Consider the following 11,704-nt stretch of genomic DNA (forward strand, 5'->3'; position numbering starts at 1 on the left):
GTCACGTAGACCCTATGCCACACGTTAATGTCTTATAAACTCCGAAGAAAGAATTGCTGATGCTCATAACTTCAAATATATATCAATAAATGATGAACATAATTTTACAACATGCAACAATTTTTTTATATGAGACACGATTTTCGGGCAAAAGCTGACGGTCAAAATACCATCTAAAAGACATGACTTGCATTTTACTCCCTCCGTTCAGAATTACTCGTCCAAGAAATGAATGTATCTAGATGTATTTTCGTTATAGATACGTTCATTCTTGTGACAAGTAATTCCGAACGGAGGGAGTAGGTCGGAGAAAGAATTTGGCTAACTGACTTGCTTGTGACCAATTTGTTGTAAACTCATTAACTGAGTTTTCAATTCTTAAGGTAGTTTCTTAGTGCACTCCCCAAAATGAGCCACTTCCCATACAACTTTTTCACTCAAGGCTAGCTTTGTGATGTTACGACTATGAACACAAATAGTGAATGGAAGAGCCGAATTTGAGCATATGGGGATGTCACCCATAAATCTGTACTGTGAGAAACAAGCCATATAATTCAACCAATAATATCATTTGCCATGTCCAGAAATGGGAAAACACATACGCACCTGGAATAGATGCATGGGTCATAAGTCACAAAGTGATACTGTTAACATGCCCACAATAACTACTGTTTCAGTGAGTGGAAAAGGTGACCCATCAATGTCAAAAACAAAAGCGTATAAAGAACAGGGGAACTGAAAACTTTGCTGGACCAGTGTCAACTGTAGAAAGCTCGGTATAGATTAAAATATACCTTAGCGAAAATGCCTTGATGAGCTTTGACATAGAAATCAGTCCTCTACATATTGTTACTCCCTCTGTCCCACAATACAAGCTCTTATATTGTGGGACGGAGGGAGTATCATAGATTCATACCACAAATTAAGAGACCAAAGTTTAACCAAGATTTTACTCTTTACCATTGTAGTATGTGATAAATGAGATATGTACATATACTATACATACTGCACTAGCGAGAATGTTAGGGACAATGTACATCTGCATACAACAAACAACAAACAACAACAACAACAAAGCCTTTAGTCCCAAACAAGTTGGGGTAGGCTAGAGGTACATCTGCATACAACCTGAAACTAAAAACTTATTTGTTAATCTTGGACATCAGGAGGCACTATCAACCCCCTCAACCTCTAGTGCTACTTCATTGCGCCTTGCGAACGGAAGTGTGAAAGGGGGATTATACTGCAAATTCAACAAAACCAGTTTGTTAATCTATACATCAAAGTATGAACCAATCCTTGTTATCCAGGACACTGAAACAAGCTCTACCTGTGCAATTTCCACCACTGAATCCTCTTTTACCCGATACTGTGTATCTTTCTGGAGAGCTTTCTGCAATCTGGATTCCCTCTGGCTTATGTCATCATCTGTAACCAAACCTGTTTCAACATCAGAAATTTAAAAACCACTGTTAGTGTGGTGCATAAACATTGCAATATACTCCCTCCGTCCCATAATATAAGAGCGTTTTTGACACTACATAGTGTCAAAAACACTCTTATATTAGGGGACAGAGGGAGTAATAGATAGGGGTTCAAAACTAGGCATACCAATACAAAATACAAAAGGAATGAAGATAGGTCATTGCTACAACTTTCCTTGAAAACATAATTATTTCCAAAACGTTTGAGAGTTTGAATATCTTACATAAATTAGTAGAATGAGAGGGTATTAATTTTTTAGGTTGGTAATACCATTAGAATACTACTCCCTCTGTAAAGAAATATAACTCCAGTGTTCTAAATGATCTTATTTCTTTACAGAGCACTGATATAACTTAAAAGATGGACTAAAGATACAGAATTTGTGTGTAACTTTATACTATGCTCTGCTAAGATGGAAGGGTAAAGTAGGTGGACCTTCTTCAGAACTGACAACTTCACACAATTTGGAGGTTTCTTATGTGATATCATGGAAGTACTCCCAAATTACTAAATTAGGTATCATGTCAGTGCTAATATTTGCTACGGATTCAGAATCCAGGATTCAGGAAGCAGCTACAATTCAGATCCTTCTTAATTATTTCCGATGCATTACCTAGTACGGTTAATGCTAATGCAGGGCACTGAGGGAATATTTCATCTGCTTTTTTTACAGATTTTTCCAGCAAAGAAAATGAGGACAGGACGTAAAACTTTAATGGACACACATGGGAGAAAGATTGTGCCAATAGCCACCAACTTGCTTCAACATTTAAATATTACCTCCGTCCCAAATTACTTGTCTTAGATTTGTCTAGATACGGATGTATCTAACACTAAAAAGAGTCTAGATACATTCGTATTTAGACAAATCTAAGGCTCTGTTCGGGATCACTCTGACTCCGCAACTCCGCTCCGGAGCAGCCGGAGCTGTAGTTGAAAATCAGGGAGCAGCTGTTTCCTCGCTCCGCAGATCCTTGGATTTTCGGAAGTTGGTGGGTTGCCAAACAGGCACTAAGACAAGTAATTCCGGATGGAGGGAGTGGATTGTTGCTCAACAAAAGTCAAAGAAATAGAATACATCCTTCATATTCGAAATAAGAATGCAAGTTGGAATGGAGTAAAGAGGTTAACACATGGACCTGGAAAGGCCGCAACTGCTACAATTTTGCTGGGCACCTCCTTGATAGTCACAGACGGGTCTTTTGCCTGAGGCAAGTCTGGACCATATTTTGATGGCATCACAAAAGACATCTTCCACTTGTTTCCATCAGCTGACTGCAAGTGACAACATATGAATTAAAATTCAACGCGGGAGTTTTTAGTAATGTGCTAACTCGTAAGCACATTCAATGCTCATCAAGCAAATAGAGACAAGGCAAACTCTGAAGAATGGGCTCATGAGAACGTCATATAGAACATGCCTTCTTTGTTATAACTGGGGTGGTCATGTCCATCGTTTCACCGCGAACTTCCTCCTTCCGAGTAAAAACAGGGGTTGTCATTTCCATTTGCTCGGACCTCGTGTTCTGAAAGGAAGCATACACCATCATAAATTTCCCTTCAGTTGAAGCATTTAATCAAATGAATTCCTTTCACAGCACATCATAGGGAGCAAAGATATGAATTACCTTACCGAATAAGTAAGACGCCAGCACGTTGAACGACTGAGACGACCCGCTGAAATCAAACCCAGTTCTTCCAGGCATCGTCGTCTCAGCGACATAGTACGACTGATGAGAATTGACAGCAGAAGAGGGCGTTACTCATCAAGTATCAAGACTGACTGCACTTCCTCGATGCATGTTCCTAGCTACTATAGAAGAACACTTTGGTTCATAACAACAAAGCATCACCTCCACTTGTCTGATCTCGTAGTCCTCCTCACGCTTCAGGATGCGGAACGGGACGGTCTCCAGGTCGGGAACTGCGAAGGGGGTATTTCAGTAAGCAAGTCCCAAACCCCCAGAGTTTTTTGGGCAAAATGGAGCGTTCCTCGGGTAGGGAATTTCGGCGAGCACTGACCGGACATGAGGGCCTCCTCGAGGTTCCTTGGCTCGAAGCGGCCGGAAGGGAGGGCGTACTTGGCGGCCTCGGTGACGAGGTCGACGGCGCGGCGCTGCGAGGCGGCGAGGGCCTGCGAGACGAGCGCCAGCACCAGCGACCCCCGGGCCTCGGCGCCGCTGGTTCGGGTTCCGGCGGCCACGACCGTCAGCGCGGGCCGCCGGCCGCGGGGACGCTCAGCTCGGGCTCGGACGGCGCGCGGCGGTGGCCGCACGGAGGGCAAGCAGGGGAACGCCATTTGATCAGTCTCGGGCGGCGCTGCGTTGGCGAATTATGCTGTGGTGGTAATAAGCCAGAGCTCTGGCGCCGGAGGGGGGAGCGCGGGTCACGGCGTGAGGCGAGGCGAGCCCAGGGAAAAGATGCTTTCTTGAAACAAGCCCATTAACTGAGCGGGCCGGGCCGGAAGGAGATGCTAAAAAAAAAGTAGTATCGGGCCGCGCCGGGTCGATCGCCTCCAAGCCTTTCCTCTTCCTTCTGATCGATCGTCCGAGCAGGGGTTAGGGTTCTAGGCGGCTGCGCCGGAGACATGGAGGAGAGGGCGAGGCAGCTGCTCCTCCTCGCCGCCGTCGCGGGCGTCGGCGCCGCATTCGGCGCGCTCTCCACCGCGGCCGTCTTCAGCTTCCTCTCCAGGTAACCGACCGAACCCCCCTCCTCGCGACCCCCACCCCGAAACTGGCCCCGCGAGCTGCGGGGGAGCGTTCGCTGAACAGTCGCTTCATTGTTGTTCCTGTTGCTGAGTGGCAGGGCGAAGCGGAGAGAGGGATACGTGCGCAAGCTGCTGGAATCCAATGGCGGTGCTGGTGGTCCGCACGCTGGTAACCTCTGGTTAATGCTTTTCCGGTTGAATAACGTTTAGTAGACTAGTAATTGTAGAGACTGCTGAGAATTTAAGGCGTCCATGTAGCTCTCCAGTGATGCACCAAGTATATTCTTAGGGCGTCTCATAGGAACAAATTAACAATTATGTTGCTGTGTGGTGATTGGGTGCTGAACAATTACTTGTTTGCTGAAATGCCGGTATTGAACTTTGAACTTGTTCTATCAAGTACTTAGTACTCTTGTCTTAAGAGCGTTTGTTGGGAGCAGGCAAAACTGGACCGGGAGCACGTCTGCATGATAGCTCGGATCTTCTCTCTGATGAAGTTGTCGCTGAGCAGCTTACAAGGTTCAGATTCTTACTTGATATATTGCACAGTTGGTGAATTTGTTTCTAGAGCTATTAGCTAATAATGAGTATATAACCCTGAAAGAGCTATTTCTCCTGCTGCCAATATATTCGACCTTGTACCTTTCTAAATTCATGTGAGCAGAGCAGAAAGTGATATGTATTCTCACAGCACATAGTCTGTAACTTACCATTCCTTGTACATTATAGATATGCTCTATCTATGATCCACCTTTCTTAATCTTCAGACTACTTTAATACCCAAACATTTTGAAACGCTCAATGTGTTCATGTTTTGATTGTGGTTATCAACACCTGTTTACTTCTTATATAGGAATATACAATTTTTTGGAGTCGAATCTCAGAAGAAAGTTACTGAATCTTTTGTTGTAGTCATTGGTCTTGGAGGAGTTGGCAGTCATGCTGCTTCCATGCTCCTCAGATCTGGGGTTGGCAGGTTGCTCCTAGTAGATTTTGATCAGGTATATGTTCTCAGATGTCAACCTGGAGTCGTTTTACTTCTTTGTTAATACATTTATATTCAGAGCTTTCGAAATTTCCATTTGAAGCACAGAGAATCATCATGCCATATAGTAGATGCACATCAGTTTCATATAAAATCAGGATACATGATAACTTATTTCTATGAAGCATACTGAGTGCTGATCAGGAAGGGGAGCCTTGGCGCAGTGGTAAAGCTGCTGCCTTGTGACCATGAGGTCATGGGTTCAAGTCCTGGAAACAGCCTCTTACAGAAATGTAGGGAAAGGCTGCGTACTATAGACCCAAAGTGGTCGGACCCTTCCCTGGACCCTGCGCAAGCGGGAGCTACATGCACCAGGTTGCCCTTTATACTGAGTGCTGATCAGGCTTTTGTGGTAGTATGAAATGGGCATTCTTACATTATGTTTCTGTAAATAATATCCTACATCCAAAACAGATGGACATTAACATGCAACTCATGATATGTTGAAAGGTCTCACTGTCATCACTAAATCGGCATGCTGTGGCAACCAGAGAGGACGTTGGGACCCCAAAAGCATATTGCCTCAAGAAGCATTTCTCATTGATATATCCAGAGTGCCAAATAGAAGCAAGAGTGCAGTTGTATGATTCATCAGCTGAGGACGAAATTCTTTCTGGACAGCCAGATTTTGTTCTTGATTGCATAGATAACATTGATACTAAGGTAAACAAGTATTTCTTAAATAATTCGGATACCAAACCTGATGCTGATTTTTTTGTTAGATGGTTGGCTTTAGCCTTACACACATTTTGTGTTTTTCTTCAGTATTCAGGTGTATGTTATATTTTTCATGTTGTTATGCTCTAAATCCTACCGTGTGTGTTCCTGTATTTAGTTTCATGAGTAAATAATTGTGAGTCCTCCACGCAACACTGCCTTCAGTTTCATGAAGGGATGATCTAGTAGCATAATCACAAATTACTTAACTAATTCTGGAAACAAATTGGTCACAAAGGTGGATGTTCCTGATCTCGCTGCATTCTAATGATTAATCAACTCAAAGTTACCCTATTCGGTACTTTAAACCCAGTTTCTTGAGCAAAATGTTACTTGGCCCAGTTTTCATCTAGTTAACTAATTTGATATTATGCTTTGTGCATCATCATGAGATGTTGATAATATTGATCTTTAGGTGTCTCTTCTTGCGGCTTGTGTACGCAGAGGGTTAAGGGTACTGTCTGCAATGGGGGCTGGAGCTCGAGCAGACCCGACCCGAATCCGTGTTGCGGATTTGAGAGAATCAAGCAATGATCCCCTTTCTCGGGCGGTAAATGTTGACAACTTGTTCTAAAGACCAAAATAATTATTCAGACCCTTTTGAAGCTGCTAAGTTATCCACTTTCGATGTGCTGTAATTGTAAATAAGGTGCTCCAATTTTCTTTTCTGTAGGTACGGTATCGGCTGAAGAAGGATCATGGAATTGAAGGTGGAATACCAGTAGTTTTTTCAATGGAGAAGCCCAAGGCAAAGCTACTTCCCTTTCAAGGTTCGAAAGAAGAGGAAACTCCATCAGATTACCAGGTCAGCTCCTTTTATCTGTGCACCAGCCACCGGGGTGCTACCTCACTGACCAGTAGTGTTTATTTTCTTAGTATGCATGACAATTATTTGATTAAATTTCTGTAAATCATCTAGTCGCCTATATATTAACAGTGCAGATAATACTGATAACATGGCATGCATACTCATGCAGATTGTGCCAGGATTCAGGGTTCGCATTATCCCAGTACTGGGAACTATCCCTGCAATATTTGGTCAAGTTATGGCCTCTTATGTGGTTACTCAGCTTGCCCAGTTAGATTTTCAAACTGAACCAATTGTTAACCTGGATTTGGATCATTACCGCATTCTTCACCATCGTCTTCTTGAGCACGAGGAGCTGATATATGGGTCAGCTGAGCAAGTTTTGGTATTATACCTTCCTCCTTTTCAGTTTGTGAGGTCTATTTTTTTTCATCCAGTTTCATATTATTATGTGTGCACGGACATTTATTGATGTTTTTTGTGTGTTTGCCCTTATTTACAACATTTTCTTCTGCATATAAGTAGTACCCTGATAATTATGTATTATCTCTCTTCTCTATGTCCTATGTACTTGAGTAGGGGCAGCGCAGTTCTCTTCTCTCTCTCTTTGTTCCATAAGCTTATTAATCCTTGTGCTTACTCAAACTACGCCTTATGGTTTGCAATGGAGGTAGTACATTTCTTGTGAAGTCCTCTCACGTCACTTTTGGCCCAAGAAAAGTTAGAACAAAGTCCCCCACGTCCTGGACTTAGATTCTGACTGTGCAGACGTCTATAACTTTCGCATCCGGACTCCAAACTGGATGAATCTTTTTTTGTTTGAAATCTATCTCGTGTACTAAGAGAGACCTGAAGGATTGGAGTATCGACAAAGAGCTAGCTATGGACAGGGGTGCGTGGAAGCTTGCTATCCATGTGCCAGAGCCATGAGTTGGTTGCGAGATCTTATGGGTTTCACCTCTAGCCTACCCCAACTTGTTTGGGACTAAAGGCTTTGTTGTTGTTGTTGTATCTATCTCGTGTACTAACTAACCCTATTGGATCTGTTAAGCTTCATGCACTAGCCAACGCAACCAAAAGTCCGAACTGATGGAAAGGGCCAGTGCAATCCACATATACTCTAACACCCCCTCTCACGTGTGACGGGGAAGACAAGTCAACACGTGCAACCGGAAGAGAGCGACGGCGCGCGAAACTCACGTATGACTCAAGAGGCCTACACGTGGACACAAAGGGGGGCATCAGCAATTTTTTAAATAAATTGCGAAAGCCAGGACTTGAACTCAAGACCTCAGCTCCGATACCATGTTAAGCTTCATGCACTAGCCAACGCAACCAAAAGTCCGAACTGATGGAAAGGGCCAGTGCAATCCACATATACTCTAACATGATTCACCTTCAAATTAGTTCTGAGCGCGATGCTATCGCAAAACAAGTCCTATGCAGCAGTAGAATCCGAGTCAAATCCAAGTCAAAAGGTGTTGCATGAAACTCCACTTAGGCCCATGGGCCTTGTACGACCTAGAGTAGGGTTTTTGATACCTTGGGACATGCTTCCACCCCCTTGACCGCCACCCCTTAGTCCTATATAAATAGATCAACCTCGTAGTGTTTTGTTTCGTTAAAAGTAATCATCGCTGCAACTTAGTGTACTTTGTGTGTGTCCAACGACGAGGCCAAGGCCGCAATCAAACCCCAACTTTATTATCTTTGTGAAATAATTGATCTTCATATATACTCGCAATACTCAAATTGCTTATTATTATAGTTCTTGCTAGTTTTTCGATTGCTTGCAGGGTTTAGACCTTCGTGGTCAGGCTAACCGTACTTTCAACATCTTCAGTAACCTCCAGGAGATGATTTAGTGATTGCTAACGCGCAACATCGTCGTACATTTGTAATCGGATCATCAATGCCGTTCGAGATCTTTATCAAACTGTCGATTGGTCGGCCACATCGGATACTACTCTCCGTCCCGGTGTTCGCACGAGGTGTAGATGGATATGGGAGGGCCCGTGATATAAATTGGATCAAAGGACGCTTTGTTTCGCCCCGTGGTTGGCTCAAGAAATTAACTCTGACACGGTCCTTCGCGTTTCCAAAAAGCTACTATCTCAGTTTATGAAGCTTATGCTTTGTTTCACCGGCCATGATAATTGACAACAGTCTGCCATGGTACTCCTACTTAGTGTGATATTTATTCGGCAAAGTCTTTCATGACCTTTTGATGGGAATCACACTGTCGATTTTGATGAAGTACGACTTTGACGATCTGACCAGAAATGTGAAACGACGTCGATCACGCTGAGTAGGAGTACCATGGCAGACTGCTGTTAATTATCATGGCCGATGAAACGAAGCGTCAAGCTTTATAAACTGAAGTAGTAGCTTTTTGAAAACGTGAAGGACCGTGCCGGAGTTAATTCCTTTAGCCAGCCACGCGGCAAAATGAACTGTCCATTGATCCAATTTATATACGATACGCACGGGCCCTCCCATTGCATATCCATCTACACCTTGTGCGAACACCTGGATGGAAAATAGTATACGCAGTGGCCGACCAATTGATAGTGTGATTTCATCAAAGGAACCCTAGCGCCGTTGACGTTTTGACTACAAACGTGCGATGACTTTGCGCATTAGCAATCACTAAACCAATCACCTGGAGGTTACTGAAAATGTTGGAAGTAAGGTTAGCCTGACGCTCTGACCACGAAGGTCTAATCCCTGCAAGCAATCGAAGAACAAGAAAGAACTACAATAGAAAGCAATCTAAATATTCTAACTATATATGAAGATCAATTATCTAAAAAAGATGATAAAGTTGGGGTTCTGATAGCGGTCTTGGCCTGGTCGTTGGACACAAAAAAGTACACGAAGTTGCAACGATGACTACTTTTAAGGAAACAAAACACTAGGGAGGTTGATCTACCTATATGGACTAAGGGGTGCTGGCCAAAGGGTATCCCAGGTCATACAAGGCCCATGGGCCCAAGTGGAGGTGAGGCAACACGTTTTGACTCCGATCCTGCTGTTGCATCGGACTGTTTCTGCGATACCGTCGTGCTTGGAACGAATTTGAATGTGAGTCCAATTGGGTTGGTAAGTACACGAGATAAGCTTTCCAACAACAGAAAAAGATTCACCTAATACAGAGTCCGGATGTGAAAGTTATAGACGTATGAAGTCAGGTATGTCTGAAGTCAGGTATGTCTGTTCTGTCTGAATCTGAGTTAAGGATGTGGGGGAGGACTTCTTGTACAACACCTAATCATATGCCTTTGCTTTATCATCATTTCTTGATTGGTTGTTTCCATGGTAGCAATGTCCTCATCACTTGTGAAAATGTGATTGTGCTGTCGCATTGTAAAATTTCAAATTATTTTTATCTGTTAAAAGGTTGATGCTGAAGAGGTGATGTACATTGTGAAAGAATTGTGGCGTGGCCGAAGTGCTAGAGACCAAAACATGAAGGACACTGGCCGGAAAATGTGGAGATCTGTCAACGAACTGATGCTTGTTCGGTACGCTTCTCTGTAACTGATAGTGTGGTTTTACTTTTACATGACAATTATCATGGTTTTCGTGGTAGTTATGTATTTATGTAGTGACATGGTACAGTAAAAACATAATTTGGTATGCTGTAACAGGCAGATTCCACTTGCTAATGACTTAAGTGGATGACAAACACACTTTTGTAGTTTTGTGGAACAGTGAGATGAACTGTAAGCTGACCCCGCGAACTATTATGCCCAGTCGAGCTCATGACCTTGTAACTGCTAACTTCTAACATTAACTTAGTGTTATTCCAACTTCATTCTGTGTTAAGCTTCCATCTTATGGTCTTCAACATCATTTCGATATCAATTTGCAATAGCAATCTTACTGAATGGGAAATGGACTTATTATATACTCCCTCTGTACCATAATATTTGTCCTTCTAGCAGTTCAAATTAAGCTGCTAGAAAGACAAATATTATGGTACAAAGGGAGTACTTAACTTTCCATTATTAATGTGTTAATAAAACTGCCGTTTTGAAACAAATTCATGTTTTTTTGTTTTGCTTTGGTGCTTTATTTTGTTATAGGTGGGACAAATCAAAGCCTGCTGGTGTGTCAAACTTAATACTTCTCAAGTTCAGCGAGGTAAATCATGTGTACTTGATAACTGACATTTGAATTCAAATATTAATGCGCAAGCATATGGCAAAGATGGAAAAGGAGTATCGTGTTCTTACGCTTCACCTTTTCTTTCCCTGCAGGCGGATGCACATGAATCCACAACGCTTGATCAGATAAAAGATGAGGAACCTGAATTCTACGCCATGGTTTCACGTGTCCTGAAACGAGCCGAAACGGAGTTTGCTTTATGAGCTGGTCAGCAATGTTATTGGATTTCTATGATTGCTATACCGTCATAAACCTTGGAATGCCATGGACAAGGCAGGTAGGTTTCAGTTTTGCGCGGTCTGATTTTGTGTACTGGTGACGAGGAGCAAGTAGATGATGCACACTTTCCTGAACTTTTGTTTTGGCCATAGAAATGGGACTTGTTGGTGATGTTTCGATTTCTCTGGAAGGATCCGCCTGTATCATCTCCGCGGGATTTTTGATGCGTTTGAGATCATCTCATGTAAACCAAAACAGAGATTATATTGAGCATACGATGTCCAACAGGGGTACCATGGCAGACACAATGTCTTGTCGAGTGCTACGACCATATTCCTTTCCACTTTTCTTCTCGACAGAAAAAAGTCCCTTTTGCTCTGCAGCCTTTTCCAAGACCAAGTCATGTGTGTTTAATTCTAGTCAATGGGGCCTTCTTCACTTTTTGAGACATATGGAGCCATCGTTCCTTTCTAAAAATGTAACAACAAAATTGTGCTGACAAATATAGTACCGTTGATAAACAGGCCTAAAGAGCTAATGTTCAGATTTGTAG

At 42.9% G+C, this 11,704-nt stretch overlaps 2 protein-coding genes across 4 annotated transcripts; one reads left to right on the forward strand and one right to left on the reverse strand.

Moving 5' to 3' along the window:
- Positions 1 to 936: 936 nt before the first annotated feature.
- Positions 937 to 3,811, reverse strand: LOC119340449 (heme-binding-like protein At3g10130, chloroplastic). Its single transcript, XM_037612358.1, has 7 exons — positions 3,508 to 3,811; positions 3,339 to 3,409; positions 3,114 to 3,215; positions 2,907 to 3,011; positions 2,625 to 2,760; positions 1,331 to 1,440; positions 937 to 1,243 (listed from the first exon to the last, which is right to left on the reverse strand). Exons 1-7 carry the CDS (start codon positions 3,782 to 3,784, stop codon positions 1,163 to 1,165), a joined length of 882 nt encoding a protein of 293 aa, XP_037468255.1. The 5' UTR covers positions 3,785 to 3,811; the 3' UTR covers positions 937 to 1,162.
- Positions 3,812 to 4,012: 201 nt separating this feature from the next.
- Positions 4,013 to 11,494, forward strand: LOC119339972 (tRNA threonylcarbamoyladenosine dehydratase-like). Of its 3 annotated transcripts, XR_005164298.1 has the most exons (12): positions 4,013 to 4,176; positions 4,291 to 4,361; positions 4,633 to 4,711; positions 5,046 to 5,193; positions 5,688 to 5,900; positions 6,370 to 6,504; positions 6,628 to 6,759; positions 6,932 to 7,147; positions 10,162 to 10,286; positions 10,851 to 10,908; positions 11,025 to 11,209; positions 11,304 to 11,494. XR_005164298.1 is itself a non-coding variant. In XM_037611882.1 (11 exons), the coding sequence occupies exons 1-11, from the start codon at positions 4,073 to 4,075 to the stop codon at positions 11,133 to 11,135; spliced, it is 1,392 nt and encodes a 463-aa protein (XP_037467779.1). In that variant the 5' UTR covers positions 4,013 to 4,072; the 3' UTR covers positions 11,136 to 11,494. The 3 variants fall into 3 exon arrangements, 2 of the variants coding, with proteins under 2 accessions (XP_037467779.1, XP_037467780.1); XM_037611882.1 differs by having other exon boundaries at positions 11,025 to 11,494; XM_037611883.1 differs by having other exon boundaries at positions 4,035 to 4,176; positions 5,105 to 5,193; positions 11,025 to 11,494.
- The last annotated feature ends 210 nt before the right edge of the window (positions 11,495 to 11,704 follow it).

The sequence above is a fragment of the Triticum dicoccoides genome, chromosome 7B (genome assembly GCF_002162155.2).
Source record: "Triticum dicoccoides isolate Atlit2015 ecotype Zavitan chromosome 7B, WEW_v2.0, whole genome shotgun sequence".
Taxonomy (NCBI): Eukaryota; Viridiplantae; Streptophyta; class Magnoliopsida; order Poales; family Poaceae; genus Triticum; species Triticum dicoccoides.

What these genes read in the sequence shown, in the direction of transcription:
- LOC119340449 (XM_037612358.1), bottom strand. Translation starts at nt 3,784, where the DNA reads ATGGCGTTCCCCTGCTTGCCCTCCGTGCGGCCACCGCCGCGCGCCGTC. An exon ending in CGTCTTACTTATTCGGTAAG is followed by an intron (nt 3,012 to 3,113) that starts GTAATTCATATC and finishes GCTTCCTTTCAG; the next exon opens with AACACGAGGTCCGAGCAAAT. An exon ending in CCCCAGTTATAACAAAGAAG is followed by an intron (nt 2,761 to 2,906) that starts GCATGTTCTATA and finishes TGTCACTTGCAG; the next exon opens with TCAGCTGATGGAAACAAGTG.
- LOC119339972 (XM_037611882.1), top strand. Translation starts at nt 4,073, where the DNA reads ATGGAGGAGAGGGCGAGGCAGCTGCTCCTCCTCGCCGCCGTCGCGGGC. An exon ending in GTCGCTGAGCAGCTTACAAG is followed by an intron (nt 4,712 to 5,045) that starts GTTCAGATTCTT and finishes CTTCTTATATAG; the next exon opens with GAATATACAATTTTTTGGAG. An exon ending in AAACTCCATCAGATTACCAG is followed by an intron (nt 6,760 to 6,931) that starts GTCAGCTCCTTT and finishes ATACTCATGCAG; the next exon opens with ATTGTGCCAGGATTCAGGGT.